We start from the raw sequence: 17202 nt of genomic DNA, 5'->3' as shown, positions 1-17202 counted from the left end.
AATCCTATCCTCCAAAGCTATCACCTGTAAATGTAAATCTTAATCCATCATCCAAACAAATCATTAAAGCCTTTTTGCTAATTCAAGCCCAGAATGGACCCGAGAGGTCCTTCTGATAGAAATAGAGTCCTGCCTCTGACTGTTTCTATTTTTGGAAATCCCCTTTGCAGGCTTGTTCAGTTCCTCCTTTCTCCAGGAACCTTTTTCGCTCTTCTGTTGATATGCGTACCTGGATACCACTCATTTTCATTTGGAATAATAGATCCTGGCACTGCCCAGAAGTATAGATTTTTTCCTGTGAAGTCCTTGCATTTTTCAAGTTTTTCTGATTATTTTGTTCTACAATCTGCCTTTACAGAGAACCATAAGCTCATTATTTCATAGAATCATGGGAAAATTAGACTGAAAAGGACTTCTTGAGTTACTCAATACATCTTCCATTTTCAAAGCAAGGCTGACTTCAAAGTTAGACTAGACTTGCCCCATCAAGGTCTAAAACTCTCCAGGGAGGTTTCCACAGCCTCCCTGGACAACCTATTCCAGTGCTTAACCATGCTTGTGGGCAGGAACTTTTTTCCTTAAGTAAAAAAAAAAAAAAAAGAAAATTAAAAATTACTTTATTGCAACTTGTGATTATTGCTGCTGGTCCTTCCATTTCAGAAAAGCCTGGCTCCACCTTCCTTTGCAGCCAGTGCAATGTAACTGCTGTTACATTTCCACCTAGCTTGCTTTCTTGTGTCCATTTTAACCATCCTTCTTCCCATAGCCTGTCCTAGGTGTCACGTGTCCCAGCCCTCTTACTGTCCTTGGTACTCTCTGCAGTGATTGTTGCTGCTGAAATCTCCTCTTACCTTGGATTCTAATCTAAAGGATTAATTTGATTAAGAATGGAAAGTGAGATGATCCTCCCACCCCTTATTTTTCACTGTTTGGTAAAGATGCTATCCTCCTCATCCTGCATTTTTTCTCCTGATACAGGGTTGGTATTTTAGATAAAAATGAAAGTTTCTGTTTTCTCTACTTATTTGTTTGGAGACTTCATTACACTTTGCTGCTTTTCATACCAAAGATGTTATTTCCCTAGGAAAACTTAGCTTCACGACCCCCTTTCAGGATAGAGCACAGCTGTCTGATCTTATCGGGGCCTGACAGATGCCTACCCTTTCTGCCAAGCACAATTCTCTTCTTCAAAGAATTACCTTTTTCTGTAATCTTTGCCTTTAAAAAATGATCTGCATACATATGCTTGGAAAGTAGGGTTTATTTTAATAATGTGAAAGAAAGACAATCAGATGTTAGAGAGAGATGCCATAACAAGTAGAATTACTTTTATCACTTACTTATTTCATCACCCATTTCAGTGTAATTGTCTTATATTGGCTTCTCCTTTGGAAGAACCCATAGCAATTTCCAAATGTTTAATTAAAACCTTACAACACTACTGTGATGTGAACATAGTAAATGAATGAGAGAAGATAAGGCCTTTCTAAAGCAACTGGTTTCTGAAGTGTTTTGTTACATGAACATTTTATTTAGCACCATAACAGGGGACGCTTTCTTTGGTGCATCATAGTTCACTTGTATCAGGATGTCAAATCCTTGCAAGAGCTAGATTTCTTCGTTTGATTGGTGGTGGTTGTTGTTGTTATTTTAACATAAATGCTTTACCTCATGTGGCTTCAGAGAGGGTCCACAAAAAGTTCCAGTGACACAACTGAGGGGTCGGGAAAGAGAAGCCGGAAGAAAAACTGCCTTAAATTGGCCTTCTGCTGGGGAAAATGCATGCATACATACATCCTGATTTTCAATTAGGCATAATTTAGGTACTTAATTGTAGCACAGCAATTCATGAGGACCTTTCCCAGTTGCCTAAATGATGATAAATATCTGAATATTCATTAAAACAACAACAATCCCCCCCTCTGGTTGCCCAGCTCATGCCCAGTTGCTCCACAATCCTTGCAGAGCTGAGCATCCAGATACGTACCTCTCACCCGTGGCTGCTTGAGAGCCTCAAAACAGACACCAAATATGCCTTGTATGCACCGCTGGCAGGAGAAGGAGTGGGGGCTACAATGATTAGTGCATTTGTAAGGGGAAGTGTTGACCTGGACTTGAACCGGGATTTCTCTTGGCAGCACAGAGAATATCCTCCTCGGTGGGCTACCGGTTCCTCCTCTTTATCAATGCACTGTCTTTCTCCTTCCTGCCCTGAGGAAGCTGGTATTCATTACTGTGCAACTTCAAAAGTGGGACGAATCTTCAAGGCTTCTGAAACTCTGTATTATGTTGTAATAGCTAAAGAATTTAATTTGAAATAAGACACTGGGCTGCCTGGCTATGTATGAATATCCAAATTTTGAAAAAGTTTTTGAAGAAATATGTTCAGAGCAGCCAGTTCAGTTCTTCTCACCATTAAGTATTTTTTTTTTCTTAGCTTTCACAAAACTCTGCAGTATTTTTAATCCCAGTAATAATTTTCTCTTCCTCCCCCACAATCCCCATGTTGATTCTTCAGAAACACTTTTCTTCAACCTCCAAAGGATTCCTGGTATAATATATCCCCCAGATCTTTTGCCTTGGCAGCATGCAGTCTATTTTAGCTAATTTTATATAAACTCTTTATCTTAGCCTTGTATTATCCACCAGCTATTACTATCAATCAAGATGTTACTACTCTCTTTTCAAAAGTGGTATTTAGACAGTTCTTCTATGTTTTGTGTATTTTTTGAGAGATTCTCTCAACGTAGTGTCTAGTGTCTCACAGTGCAAGAGGCCAAAACATAGAAAACAGCTTTTTTTTGTGGAAAGAAGTTGAAGGTCTATTTTGAAAGAATCTAGTAACCAATGGCATCAAAGATTTTTGTGTCTCAAACTTTCAGTGGACTCTAATTTACGGTTAACTCATTATGGCTTCTGTAAAATGGCTCATACAGTCTCATATGGACTATATATAATGAAGGAGTATGTGATGATGTAAGATGAAGTACGACATTTAAAGATTTATTATTTACTGATTGCCTTTCAGAAGGGGCCACAGAATAATTTTGGTGACTAGAATGTATTTTCAAAGGGTGAATTTGGCAGAGGTTTAGCATAGTCACTTGACTGAGAAGCTTTTCCTCTTGCAGTGACATTCTATTTGCTGCCTTAGGAACCATGAATCCTTCTGGTCATAAACACGGAACATCCAAAGGAAATTGCTTATGGAGAAACATGGCACTGACTGCTCATCCTATGGGCTCTTTAGCTTATGTACTCGCTTGTTTAGCCTGATGCTGGAAACTGCTGAACATCCGTTGGTAAATCAACCTCTTCCCTTCTTCCCCCTCTGCCCATCCTCCATCCTTTCCCTCCCTCCAACTCCTCCTGTATTTGACACTTACAATGTCGCGCAGGTCCCGAGCTGAGGATCCTCCTTGTTCATTTTTCCAAGCTTTCTACCCACTTTCCTTCTCTCCTGCCAATGCATGCCAAGTAGCCTAGGAGAGATGTGTAGCTTGCAGATCAAGCCCTACAATTTCATGAAAGCACTGAGGACGCATCTTTAGATGCTGTGTTAGAAATCTGAAGCTCAATGCATCGAGCTTTGGTAGTTAGAGTAGATACAAGTGGCTTGTGTCTTGGCTGGATAGCTCAACCTTAAGTATTAGGGTAGACACTTAGTATGACTTTCTCAGTGCTAAAGAGAGGGACACTTTACATGAGAATGATGCCTCCAAAGCATAACTGGTCCATGGTTAATGCTATTGGTCTTATGCAAGCATTCTGGCAGCCCTGTAGTGTGTACGTACGTACATACATATATATGCTGCTGAAATCTTGTATGGATAGATTTCAAAAAGGTAAAGAAAAAGATTAAATACTTGTATCTTAACTGAGATGACTATCGAAGAGAACTACCACTTCAGTGTTCATAGTTTATTGTTAAAATTAGTAACAAAAATACTGTTTATTTTAGCAAATATAAGTACATTTTGCAAACAAATACAGATTCTTGTAAAGAAGCAGATTTTCCAAGAAGGTATTAGAGAGGAAACTCCCATTTTATAGAACAGAACTGAAAATAGTAGCTAATGTATGAAAGTACTTTGACTTACATTATTATTAATTCATAAATAAATAAGAACTATGTTCAAATACTTCTTTAAACTTAACCAGTAAAATCAAACAACATGATTAATTCGTTTTGCTTGATGCTATTTTTATATTGTGATGTACCAAGCTAAGTACAATGATTTATACAAAGTACTATGCTTGGAATATTTTAACAATCATTTAATAGGATCTAAGATCAAACGGTGTATATCTCACCATTTCTGCTTTATTCATGCATCATCTAAATTGAATAGCCAAGTGTTTACAGGAAAACAGATGGGAGTGGCATCAGGCATGCCTCTGTTCATACATACAGAACAGAAAGCACTTACAAATAGGGGGAAAGACAATGTCTTAAGCAGAACAAGAGGGTCCTCAGCAGCTCTGGAAAAACTTGCATCACTCCTTACCATCAAGTAAGGTGCTCACTCTTAGACACCCGAGTTTCAAAATTTTGGCTTATAAATATATATATTTGTGCATGCCACAAACAGTGCCTCTCCACCAAGTGATTAAAAAAATAGAACTGATATGATGCACAAGCTCATACAGCAAAAATTCAATAAAATACCTAATGATGAGTGAACTCTTTATATGTGAAATCTGAGCACTCAATTCATCTGTGTCTCTAGAAATTAAATTCTTTTTCCCTAGGTTTATAGAAAAACCATTACACAGTAACAACTCAATCCTGCATCTTTTTTAGCTCCTGGGGGTAGAGAAGTTTTACATTATAAATAAACTTCAGCAAAAGTAAGGAATTCTGCCATGATCAATCACTGTTACTGAAATTCCAGTATTATTTAGTAATTGCAACTCTGAGCATTATACCAAAATCTTCAAGCCCATTTGAATTCAACAGTTTATGCTGAGTAGAGAGAGAAGAATTGAATGCTACGCTGAGCCACGTTAAACAGGAGAGATGGCCAAGTCATAACAGCTGGCTCCTGCTTTTGTCATTGAAAAGCATTTTGTATAAACATCATACAAAACTAGGGCGATAAAATCCAATTTAAAGTGAGAACACCAAGTTATAATATCCCATGTAAAGTGAAAACAACAAATTCCTGTAGAATTGAGCAAATTATTCATGAGAGTTTCAAGTCATGAGCTTTCAGCTAATACTATGGTGCAAAAGTGGACCTGACTTTTTGGACTAATTTCCTTTGATAACTAAGTACAGAAATATCCTATTAAATCCAAATATGCCGCATTTGCCAAGAACTACTCTAAAAACTCTTAGAACTGCAATAATGTCACGACATTTTGAAAGCTTAAAATAGTTTTATTGTCTTACTTATGAATTGCAAAATTCAGAGCATACTCAATGCACAATTTTCCTAAAATTGTTTCAAACTGCATTATTTTTTGCCGTTTTAGTGTATCACACTGAATAATACAGCTGAATGAATAGCTTAGTATTAATTGCCTGTAAAGCAGATCAGATGCTTTGGTTTAATGTGTTCATAAGAATGCAGAGCTGAACTGTAAGATCAGCTTTAATTATAAAGTAAATAATTTTTTAAAAGACAAACTTTTTCAAATTAATTTAAAAAAAAAATCCAGGAAGACTTGTTTGTAGAAATCTTTATGCGCGCACACATGCTGACACAATACAAAAATTAAAAAGCACTCTGTATATATAAACATGAAAGAGTTCCAGCTTCACGAATCAATGCCAAAGCAAAACAAAGATCGTAATCTGGCACCAATTTAAAGTTCCCTATTAAAAAACCCCAAATGGTAGAAACCTTTTAAAACCAGAAAACACTGCTCAATCCAGGAAAATACAGCATGTAGCTTTTAATCAGTGAATAGACCAACATGATGTGGAATCTCTGGAATTTTGCTTTCGTATTTTTCTTGATTGGGATTTTAAAGCAGAAGTTTATGGCAGGTTCTGTAGGTACAAGTAGTTTTTCCTCATGGTGATAAAGGAAAGGTGGTCAGGATGTGTTGGGGAGGGGAGAAGGAAAACTAAAAATGTGAAGTTGCATGAGCAATATACCAAGATCTTGTTCTTGCTAAGTTCTTCATAATAAACGCCAAAATTTGCTTTGCACCTTCTTTAAGGGAAGAGGAGAAAATTCCATACAGAAAGTAAAGTGAGCAACGCAGCGCTGCTTTTTCCCTCCTGACATCTGGCGAAAGCAGCAAGGCTGGCCCGGGGAACTGGACAAATGACATCAGGGGAGGCAAAAAACCCAAAGAGACAAGTATTCTTTGCAGCACTTCTCAGAATGGTACGGTTACCAAGCTTTTAAAGAATGCAAAGTGCCTCCCAAAGTAACAAGTTAAGCTTAATTAAGGCCTAATTAAATATATTATAAATAACTATTAAAAACATTGCAAAATTAAACTAGCTATATATTTTTTAAAAATCTGCTTCCTGGGATTTAAGATTAGCCTTCATTAACATCCGAAACTGAAAATACAACATGCATATTTGCTTTTTAGACTCACTTCTAAAAAAAAAGTATACAAGTTAATAAACTGAGGGGACATAAATGACATCAGTGATGTACAGTCACAATTTGGAAATGACCTGGGTGATGGGTAAATGTAGAGAGCCCTTGGGAAACCCTCCCTATCGCGTGCTTGCCAGACAGAATTAGGAACATCCCATGCTATTTAAGGACTGGCACGGCTCGCACTGCTAAGAAGCAAAGAGCATCGCTTACGCAGCACTTCTCCGCTTGCCTGTCCTGGCTACGTCCCGTGTCGATGCGCTGCTGGGCCTGCGCGCACAGCGAACTGTGCTGCTTTCACTGGAAGTTTCCCGACTTTCTGTGAACACCTTAAAATAATCTTCCAGCATTGCTCAAACCTCCCGAGCATGTCAGCTGTCGGTATCAGCCCCCCGCCCCAAGAATTAGTGTGCAGTTGGAGGAGTGGGCGGCAGCGCTGCGTGCAGCCCGAGCTGGGCTGAAGGCGTACGGCACGACGTGTTCATGACAGCTTCCCCTGACGGGACACACTGTGTGTTCGGAAGTTCAAGTTTCATCATGCGACACAGGTTTAGGAGACATCATGCTCAGGGCTCGGCTGCTTAGGTTTAACATTTCTCGCACTAAAATAGCTGCCGCACCAGGTGCAACTGTCTCTGCAGCGTTCAATTTCATTTGCAAAATACCCTGAATAAACCTGTCACAAAGTGAAACAAAGTGCATAGGCTTAAAAAGTAACTCCTTTAGGACTGCATTACTTAAATGTAAACACACAGCGTGAGTGCGGCGACGTTACCCAGAGCAGTCTTACAGTCAGTGCAAGGTTTCCGCGAGATTCTCAGCCCATTCAGTGTCCGCTTAACGCTGGACCGGACAGCGGTTTCTCCCCTTCTCGGTGCTGTACGAGGGACAAAGAGCGCAGGTTAGGACACACCGAGGACAGTCCCAGCCCCGCGGTGCAGACCGATAACCACCCTCCGCCGAACAGCGCCCGAGGTGTTCGGGAGCCGGCCCTTACCGGCTGCCGCTGGTCGCTGAGGCAGAAGGTGCAGATGGACCGCGGCGCGGCGGCGCCCGGCTGCGGGCAGGGCTGCGGGCAGGGCTGCGGGCAGCGGTCCGGGCAGGGCTGCGGGCAGGGATCCGGGCAGGGCTGGGCAGCGGCCGTGCCCTCAGCCTGCCGCCGCTGCAGCAGCAGCACGTTGGCCAGGTGCGAGATGTAGCTGGAGGCCAGGCGCAGCGTCTCCACCTTGGAGAGCCGGCGGTCGGCCGGGCGGGTGGGGATGAGCCGGCGGAGGGCGCCGAAGGCTGTGTTGACGCTGTGCGTGCGGTCCCGCTCCCGGGCGTTGGCCGCCGCCCGCCGCCCGCCGCCTCCCCGCGCCCGCCGCCGCCGCCCGCCGCCCGCCGCCCGCGGCTGTGCCGCCCCCCCGCCGGCCTTCATGGCGCCCGCCGCCGCCCCGCCGCCCCATGACTTTTATGCGCGGCAGGTGCCGCATCGCCCCTGCTCTCGGTGGCCGCCGCGGCCCCGTGTCCCGCCGGCGGCGCGGCGGGTCGTGCTTGGCGCGGTTGCTGCTTTTAGCCGGGGGCCGCCGCCACCTGTCGCCGCGGACGCGAGGGGCCCTGGGCTCGGCCCGGCACCGGCTCCCGCGGAAAGCCCCTCTGCTCCGCCTGCCGCTGCCGGGCCGGGCCGGGGGGGGGCTGCGGGGAGCCCGCGAGGAACGGCCGCGGCGGCGGTTTGCACCGGCCCCCGGGAGCCTTGTGCTGCTCGGCACCCTCCCGGCCCGGCGCTGGAGACGGGAAGGCGGGGGCCGGGAGGCTCCCACGGGCGCAGTTAGCGTTCCCGTGTCGGCCAGTGGGAACGGCCCGCGGCTCTTCGCAGGGTGAAAAACTGCAGTTTTACCACGTCTGCGCTCCCCTGCGCTGTTCCAGCTGTGCACACGTGTGTGTGTATATATATATAGGTGTGCGTATATATGTTAGTTGGAGTGGGCTAATAGAACGAGCACGGGGGCAGATTTCATCGCCTTCCCCAGCAAACACTAGACGCGCATACAAATCCAATTCCTTATTCTGTTCAGAATGCGTGCCTACCTCAACCATTTACTTATTAAAAGGTCATCATAAGCACTAGTTGATTACACCTCTTTTCTCCATAAAAATTTGACAGCCTGTCTGCGCTCAGAAACTCATGAAAGGTCATGGTGCAGCTTTTCTCAAATGAATCATCTCTACCTGATTAAGCAGCCTTGACTGACTGGTTTTTTACGGTCCCAGAAGCTTATTTGTGGTTGTTGGTGGTGTTGTCTAAATATTAACCCTTCTTCCCAAACCAGGGCTGGATTAGCAGAGCCGTATCTCTTTAATCATGGGCGCACACGTGTAGGACAGACAGCTGCTTTGACATACTTGGCTGGGAGTCATGCCCTCTCAAAATACAGCTAGTACCAACAGGCAGGGCCGCATCTATGCGCTACGTTTGTCTGCTGGAATGGCAAAGTGCCGGTTTGCGTTTGTTGCCCCTTCCCTTTGGGCAGAGGTTGTCAGCAAAAATGGATAAGCAGCTGTGTCGGCCAGGTGCAAGTGTACCTTGGTGTATTAGTGAGCAAAACTTCTTTAATGTGATTTTTATTTATATTACTTGGGAGAGAGAGGAGAAAAGGATTTTGATTTCCCATTGGACAAGGTTTTTGAGGTTTTTGTGATTTCCGTAACGAAATATCGATGCAATAAACTTAGCTCCAGGTTGAGGTACTTTGCTAGCAAACGCTGCAGAAATATGAGGCTGGACAAGCAGGTGCGTGCCGTGCCGTTGATCCAAAGGAGTTCCTTTGGGGTGCAGAGCAGGATGTGGCCCTTCATCATCAGATGCTGGGGAAAGCCGTGTTCAAAATCATGTAAGTGATAGTTTTCCTTGGAGTATGCGAATGTGACTGTATCATCCTTCCATAGTGTTAAAAGCGCTATCTTCTGTCTGCTTAACCTTTGAAAAAGTAAATGGTCTAGAAAGTCCTGAAGTTGAATTTCAATAGCGCTGCCTTTAGTTTCCTGAGAAATGAAGTTCCCAGGTAAGCTTGCACTGTCTTCCGTGCCGGTTTCTCCTGTTTAGTCACATTTCTAGAGTGAAATTCCAGCTCAGTTGACATCAATGACAAAACTCCCATTGACTTTAACAGAGGCAGGATTTCACCCTTGGTATGTTCCAGGAGCTGAGCAGTGTAGAGAATTGATTGTTTGTCAGACTCAGTCATTTGCTTACCAGTGTTTTCCTGCCCTTAGCATTTCAGTTTCTTGAGTTTTTTGTTTGTTTTTTTTTTTTTTTTAATTACTGGAAGTAAAACAAAACAAATCCAAGCCCCCTCAACGAAAAGAACCCCGAGACAAAACTACCACTAGTATTATCAAAATCAGAATTTATGGCTTATTGATAAACTGGAAGAATGAGAAAAGGACTAAGCGGTACACAGGAAGAAGATGATGCTGTGTCTGCAGCGAAAAACAAAACGATTTTCACTGACATTACAGTAATAGCTAATTCAGGGGTTAAGGACAAAGGGGTGGCCAAACGATTCTTGTTCTGTTGCCAAGGCAGTTTGAAAAAGTAGAGCAAGAAATGTTTTTTTTAGATAAGGAGACTTGTAAAAGGGCCAAAATGCTGGTGACTTTAATTACTGGGTTATTGATTGGGATAACATTTATGCAAGTGCTAGGGGGAGCATATTCCTCAAGGTAGGTGCAGTAATGCAGGATTGCTGTTATTTCACAATTTGCTGAATCGCTAATAACAAGCAAGAATGGGGCTGCATGAATGTAAAGCAGAAGAGTGGGCAGTATTTTATGTGTTGTGTTAAGGTTTTGCCTGAAACTTGCCTTCATGCTTCATGGAGAAAGATATCTGATGGCTGTTGTTAGGAAGCATTCAACAATATTCAAAAGACTGGACATATGAAATACTTGATGGATACAGTTGCAGTGTAGTGGCTGGCATTTCTTTAATTTGCATTTATTTTTTGTAGAACAGTGTTAATAGGGAGTGTATACAAGAAAGAATGTGGAAGAAGATAGTTTGGAAAAGCTATACCTATGAAGAGAGCAAGTTAATTAGAGGATAACAAAAGAAACAAATCTAAATTAGTGGCTCAGAATGTCTGTGGTCACAGCCAAAGACCCTTCCAAATGTATTTCCATTAAATAGGAAGTATAACCCAAAATTGTTTCACTTGCAACAAAAAGACATTTAGAGACAAAAATACCTTAAAAAAGAGTGCTTGAACATTTACAGCATCATTCTGCGCCTGCAGATCCCACTGGCTTCAGCTGGATTCCCCTGTTTTTTCAGGAGCAGAAATATACCATTATCCTATAGATAAAACCAAATTTTTTTTTGCATAACAGTGATCATATTTTCCTGCTTCACGCCGTGCTGCTCCTGTTGTCACATGCCTGCTGTGCTTTTGGAGGACCATGCTCTTTAATGTGGTCCCCATCAAAGCCATTAAACATACATACATATCTATTTCCTTCTACAGTATTGCACACACACCTACGAGAAAGTATCTATGTGTTGCGGGCAACATTTGCACGGATCTGTAGTACAGATTTCCGAGCCACGGCAGGCGTTCAAAACTCAGATCAGCTATTCATTCGCATGGATTCTTCAAGTGGCTACGGGGTTCCCTTCCTCGTAGGGAGGAATATTGGCCAACGCTGAATTTTGGCATCGTTGTGAGCTGTTCTCCCTCGTGAAGGGACACCAGGCATGCAAGCTGCACAAGCTTGTGTGGAGTAACCTGCTAGGCTCCTGTTTGCACAATTAATATCCAGCATACTTCTTACGCTGTGCTACCTGATAAAGCAGGTCCGTGAGATATTTCAGTCACATCTGACAGATTCAAGGTAGAGTCCAGAGGGATCTAACAAAAAGAAACAAATAAAGGGCGTTGATGGCTGGAAATGTCCACACAGTTGAGAATAATACATTTGACAAACTCTTACGCATTATGTATCTGTCTGTCTGGCTGTGAGAGCTACTTCTGTCCTTCACAACAAACCTGGATGATGGAGTTGTCACTTTTATTGCAGTTCTTAATAAATGTGACTGCCATAAAATACACATTGATCGAAGAATCTTTTAAGTCGCATTTTGCCTTATACGGGTTCTGTAAGAGAATGATTTTAAGGAGAAAAGATTGAGGAGCAGTCAAAATATGGAATGGTACGAGACAAGTTTTTGGAGGACTGGCACAGAGCACGTTAAATGAGGAAAGGTTAAACATGAGGTGGATGTAAGGCTTCATGTGTTTAAGTCATGTCAGGTGGGATGGTGAACCTTCCAGATTTTAATAAAAATCCTCCACACATTTTGAACTAGCAGTCTGCTACAGCAGAGCAATTTCCCAGGTAGAGCAATTTCCCAGGTAGGGGAGGAGCAGGACCAGCTCTGCCCTGGACTACTGGTAGTTGATTAATGTGGGATCTAACAAGTCCCTTCTTGATATTCTACCCAGCCAGATTTAGCATGACACTTATCTCTTCACTTGCAATCTCTTCACTTACAATCTCTGTTCTTCATCTGAATTGATCTGTGCCATGATTCTCCGGTGTGTTAATGAGTTTTCTGTGTGGTGGAGTGCTAGAGGCCTTGTTAAACTCCAGAGACATCCTGCCTACTGCATTTTATTTATACGCCCACTCTGTTACTCTTGACAAAGAGAAGCTGAGTTGTTTATCTTGAGTTTTTGTCAAAAAATTTGTCTTATAGTAATTTTCTCTGCTCTGGCTGCCCACGGAGGCAAATCCGAATATATTATTCACTTGTTATTTCAAAACCATTTAAACTTGCCAAACCTAAGTGGTGTTTTACAGAATTCTGCTGATACTCTCAAAGTTGTTATTAACTGCCTCAGAAGTAATTTTTGATCACGGTTGCATTCAGCAGAATGATGACAAGGCATATTCTTTTCTCTGTCAAATTGAAACAATGGAAGGACAGTATACCTGCCCTCGGAAACAAAATGTTTTACAAGCAGTATTTGTGCAGAGACTTTTTTGTTCATTAAAACTGAATGCAGCTAAAGCTCTACCTGCCTGGTCCCTTAGTTCATTGCTTATTAAATCCATCCTAACCAAGCTTGACTGGTGGTTGGGAAGATGTTGTCTACAACATTCAGCTGTGGCGTGTGGTTTGGGGGCTGAGATCCTCTGCCAATCTGTTTGGAAAGCCGTGTGTTCGTGAGGATCCAGACCTTTGATGAAAGCTGTGGTTGCTTGTGTCTCTTTACGTAGCTGGCTGCCTGGCTAGAAGGGGCTCTTCCACTGTCCTCTCCTGTGCCACGTGAATCCACGCCTCAAACGTACACTGCTGAAATGTCCTCTGTTTCATTTTACAGAGAAAAGGGACTTGAAGCACTGTCCAGCAAAGCGTCGTGGACTCTTCAAACCTTTCTTATGACAAAGTACCAGCAGCTTGTGCTCTTTCTGTGCACTGCCAGATGCTGTCAGCGTGATGGTCAGTCTGTGTACTGTCTTACTACCTCGCAGTCCATGTTCTTGCCTTTTCAGAGGCTAGTGGTTTGCTAGGTCTGTTTTGCAATGTCTTATGATCCAGGCTTAGCAGTTTGGCTCACTCATGGACAATCTAGGTTTTCTAGCTTCCATGGAGCTTTCTAGGTCACCGAGAAGGGTAAGAGTAGAATAAGTATTATTAAATAGGCATAGAATTGTCATACAGACCAGTGTTTGGTTTTGGTTTTTTTTTTTTTTAAATAAAGGTGGCATGCTACTGTAGAAATGCAACTGAATGTTAGTTATAAAAAATACTTGGCTGCTGTAATAATGAACATGAACATGAGATGTAGAATCATCCACTTGTGTGGAACAACTATTGCAAACACTTCAAAATGCTTATTGCCATTTGATTTGTTCCATCTTCCCCTCCCCATGATTGCTAGATCTTGCAAAGAAAGCTTTTTTTTCATACTTGTAGTTTTACAATATGCTTTTATGAAGAGCACTATACTGCACAAGATTTTGTAGATACTTTAAAGGATGTATTTTCAACAGTTTCTTTCAAGTGCTTAGAGCTGACAAATACAAAGATATCCAAAAACCCATGAAAGAAATATAATTGACTGTATAATTACTGGAGCTTCTGCAATGTAACCACAACTGAAGTTGTTTGTATGGTTTCTTTCCCTCTTCTTAGCTTCTTGAGTGTCCTCCTATGAAGATACTCAAAATCTGACATTCTTTAGATACTTCAATTTATTCTCCTTAGCGCTTCAATTGAATAACTACGCTTCTGTTAACGAAAACGACTGTGATCATGATTCCATAGTTCAAATTGGATTAGAGGACAGATTCAATTTCAGTCACTCAGGTTCAGGTCAGAACTGACTTCATTGTCACCAGTCGGGTTAATCTGTCTCTGACCGGTGTAGCTGATGGCATAATCAGAATGATAATCGATTGCTGAACTGTAGGCAAAATGTTAAGGTTATTTCATAATTGCTCAGTGTTACAAAAGCAGAATGTAAGAGTTGGTCCTCAGCGGTTAGCAATCCCTTTGGTTCCAAACTGACATCATGGGGAAGCCAGTTTTAAGCTGCTGTTGGAAATATTACACTGATATTAAAAGGGGACGTGAAGGTAAATTCCTTTATATTCTCAATTTTTGTAAGAGAAGTCAAAGTGGAATTTATGTGCATGTTTATAAAAACATAAAGCTATTTCAGTTTCAAATGTGTGTTGTAAAGAAGACAGCCAACTTCTCAGTGCCATGGAGAGAAATAGCTGTGCTGGAGCCACCTTTCCCAGGGCAGCCTGGCAGGCGTGTGAGCTGCTAATGCCCAGTTGCGTGCCCAGGCACGGCCACAGCCGACCAGCAGCATCACGCAGTGCCGGCATTGCCCGGTACCCATCTCCTCTGCTCCAGCCTAAGAAGTACCAGAAGTGACAGGACAAGGGGGAACGGCTTTAAACTGAAGGAGGGTAGACTTAGATTAGATATTAGGAGGAAATTCTTCCCTGTGAGGGTGGTGAGGCACTGGCACAGGTTGCCTGGAGAAGCTGTGGCTGCCCCTGGCTCCCTGGCAGTGTTCAAGGCCAGGTTGGATGGGGCTTTGGGCAACCTGGGCTAGTGGAGGGTGTCCCTGCCCATGGCAGGGGAGTTGGAACTGGATGATCTTTGAGGTCCCTTCCAACCCAAACCATTCTATGATTCTATGATATGCTGGAACTGTTTTGTGAAATGGTTTCTGTTTACCGGCCACCCTCTGGATAATGCAAGGGCACCCTCATGAAAAATGTTGTAGAAGAGTCAGAACTACAGTTTTGAGACCTGCTTAAATCCAGTTCAGTATTTGCAAAAAGCCTGCGAGATTTCAAAGAGATTTAACCAGGTATTAGCAGGCTGTACCAGTGAAGGGATGGACGCGTAGGCTGTCTGTAGCATCTGGCAAGACACAGTCTTCATCTGATCTTCAGCTGGAGAGGACCTCTATGGGGCTATTCCAGTTTGAACACATAAATTCAGCCTTTAGATATCTCTGTGGTGTTTTAGGGTCTCCTTCAGTCCCAATAGCAAAGTATGGGGAAGGCGGTTTAGAATAAAATCATCTCATCCCTGACCTTTTACTCACATTTGAGGCAGTGGGGGTTTCAGGCATACACTACTTTTATCTTCCTTTAGATAAGGATGTGGAAGGTTTTCTAAAAAGATCCCTTAGTAATTACCGATTAAACCTAAAAGGGAAGGCAGAAAATTTCACAAATTGGAAAAATTAAAACAGACTCCAAACAGTGATCTACTTAGAATTTTATCTAAACTCCACATCCTTTAATTGAAAAGAGTGTTTTGGAATCCTAAATACACAGACGTTGATGAATGTCTGTTCAGTGGTTCTTTGGAGCCGGAATAATACGGTTTAATAAATAATAGGTGAATTATGGCAAACAAAGAGTTTACAGTGTGAAAGCTTAAAAGGGTATGCTGTAATGCCAGACAAACATTGAATGATGTTTTTGGTATGATTTTTTAGCTCTATCAATGTAGATAGAATCACATAAAATAAGTTTGACTAAACTGTTTAGATTAGGGCTGTGCAGACTACAACAATCTCATGTATACTGCAAGTATACGAATAAATTATACTGATAGATTTTTTTTTCTTGAATCTGTTATTTAGTAAGTCTTTTGCATATATTACAGATTTCACACCAAAGATCAAGCTTTCAGACACAGAAAACCCTCTACAAAGATTATTTGACCTTTCTTCAGGTGCCTGTGGGGATATCACTTGGAAAATATAAGCACTCTCATTAAGATTCCTGGTGACGGTTGCAGACGAGGTGGTCCTGCGTAACACAACTGCAGGGTCTCACATCCTGAGTCTTTAAAGATTGTGCAAGTACAAAGAGTGGCTTACTGGTGCTCCAAATTAAGCCAAACTGTTTTGTTTTACTTTGAACAAGTGCTGTTTGCCTTGTGTTTTCTGAATGTATCCTGCTTGCCTGATTTACTGTCTATCTTACAGCACATTTTGGAGTCTTGTAGACCTCTTCTTTCGTGTTTCTCTTCCTTTTAAAATAGAGATATACAACCTTTCCATAACAAACAACTGCTGATTAGAGTCACAGTTTTTCCTTTCTCACTTCAGACTGTCACTAACCCCTCTCTGTCCAAGACTTCTGCTTTGCTTTGGGCCAGCACACACTGTCACGGTGTTTCAAACGCTGGTCCAGAACAGCTGGCTTGTGCGCGATCTCAGCTTTCATGGAGAATGTGAAAATGCAGATAATATTGTAATGAAGAAAACTTGAAATCCTGAACTGCGCATACCTGATGGAGAGCTGCCTGAATTCACAAACACACTGAAACCATACCTCTGCTATGTGCGAAGTAAGCTCTTCATCTTTGTTAAAAAGCTGTTTAGTCGAGTGATTGGAGTTATGGCTTTGCTAAAGCCCTTGCTGATTGGAGATGTTTAAAATTTTTAATCCTTTTGAAATGAATGACATTTAAATTCATTTTATTGCTTTTGCCAATTCTAACTAAACCTCCACTGCAATCATTGCTGTTACTTACATTGATGGGAGAGAAAACAGTAGGCCAACCTGTGTTGATATTGGTAGTGTACATATAATTTCTTAGTGTGCCTACTGTCAGTTTTCTTTTTTCCAGTTGTACTTGCCTGTTCTTTAGGACATTTTGCTCTCTGTAGTAACCCGCTGCCAAATCTTATAAAACAACATTTCCTTTTATATTAAGAATACTACCAGCACCTTGTAAAGAGGAATTCTCTTCTTGTATCTGGCATTAAGAGTGTGTCATTAAAGAAACTGCAGTTTGACATATCCAGCAGCTGTACTGAAAATTATTTCTTACAGGAAATAATGGCTTTCTGCTGAAATCATTAAAATGAATTCTTGACTTGTCTTGGGATCTTTGAACGTACGGAGAGGCAGACTTGCGTAGCTGTGTGCCTGTTAGGCATATCTGCATGCTGACCTGCCTTCTCGGCAGACCCGCACAAGTTGCATGCCTGAAAGGTGCTGTACAAAGGCTCATAACTCACTTGCCAGGCAGACAAGAACAGGTACCTGTCTAGGAGACATCCCCTTGTTGATGACCTGCCTCCAAGGCAGATCTGTCTAGTTATCTTTT

At 42.3% G+C, this 17202-nt stretch overlaps 1 protein-coding gene and 1 long non-coding RNA gene across 2 annotated transcripts; one reads left to right on the top strand and one right to left on the bottom strand.

The window, feature by feature from the left end:
- The first annotated feature begins 7329 nt into the window (after window positions 1–7329).
- Window positions 7330–16883, top strand: LOC129208070 (uncharacterized). Its single transcript, XR_008577668.1, has 3 exons — window positions 7330–7467; window positions 12929–13047; window positions 15748–16883. It is a non-coding gene; the product is annotated as an uncharacterized LOC129208070 (long non-coding RNA).
- Window positions 7333–8167, bottom strand: LOC129208069 (basic helix-loop-helix transcription factor scleraxis-like). Its single transcript, XM_054830227.1, has 2 exons — window positions 7564–8167; window positions 7333–7443 (listed from the first exon to the last, which is right to left on the bottom strand). The coding sequence occupies exons 1-2, from the start codon at window positions 7981–7983 to the stop codon at window positions 7393–7395; spliced, it is 471 nt and encodes a 156-aa protein (XP_054686202.1). The 5' UTR covers window positions 7984–8167; the 3' UTR covers window positions 7333–7392.
- Window positions 16884–17202: the final 319 nt, after the last annotated feature.

The sequence above is a fragment of the Grus americana genome, chromosome 6 (assembly GCF_028858705.1).
Source record: "Grus americana isolate bGruAme1 chromosome 6, bGruAme1.mat, whole genome shotgun sequence".
Lineage (NCBI taxonomy): Eukaryota > Metazoa > Chordata > Aves > Gruiformes > Gruidae > Grus > Grus americana.
Note: the sequence above shows the minus strand (reverse complement) of the source record. Positions and strands in the feature narration are given on the sequence as shown.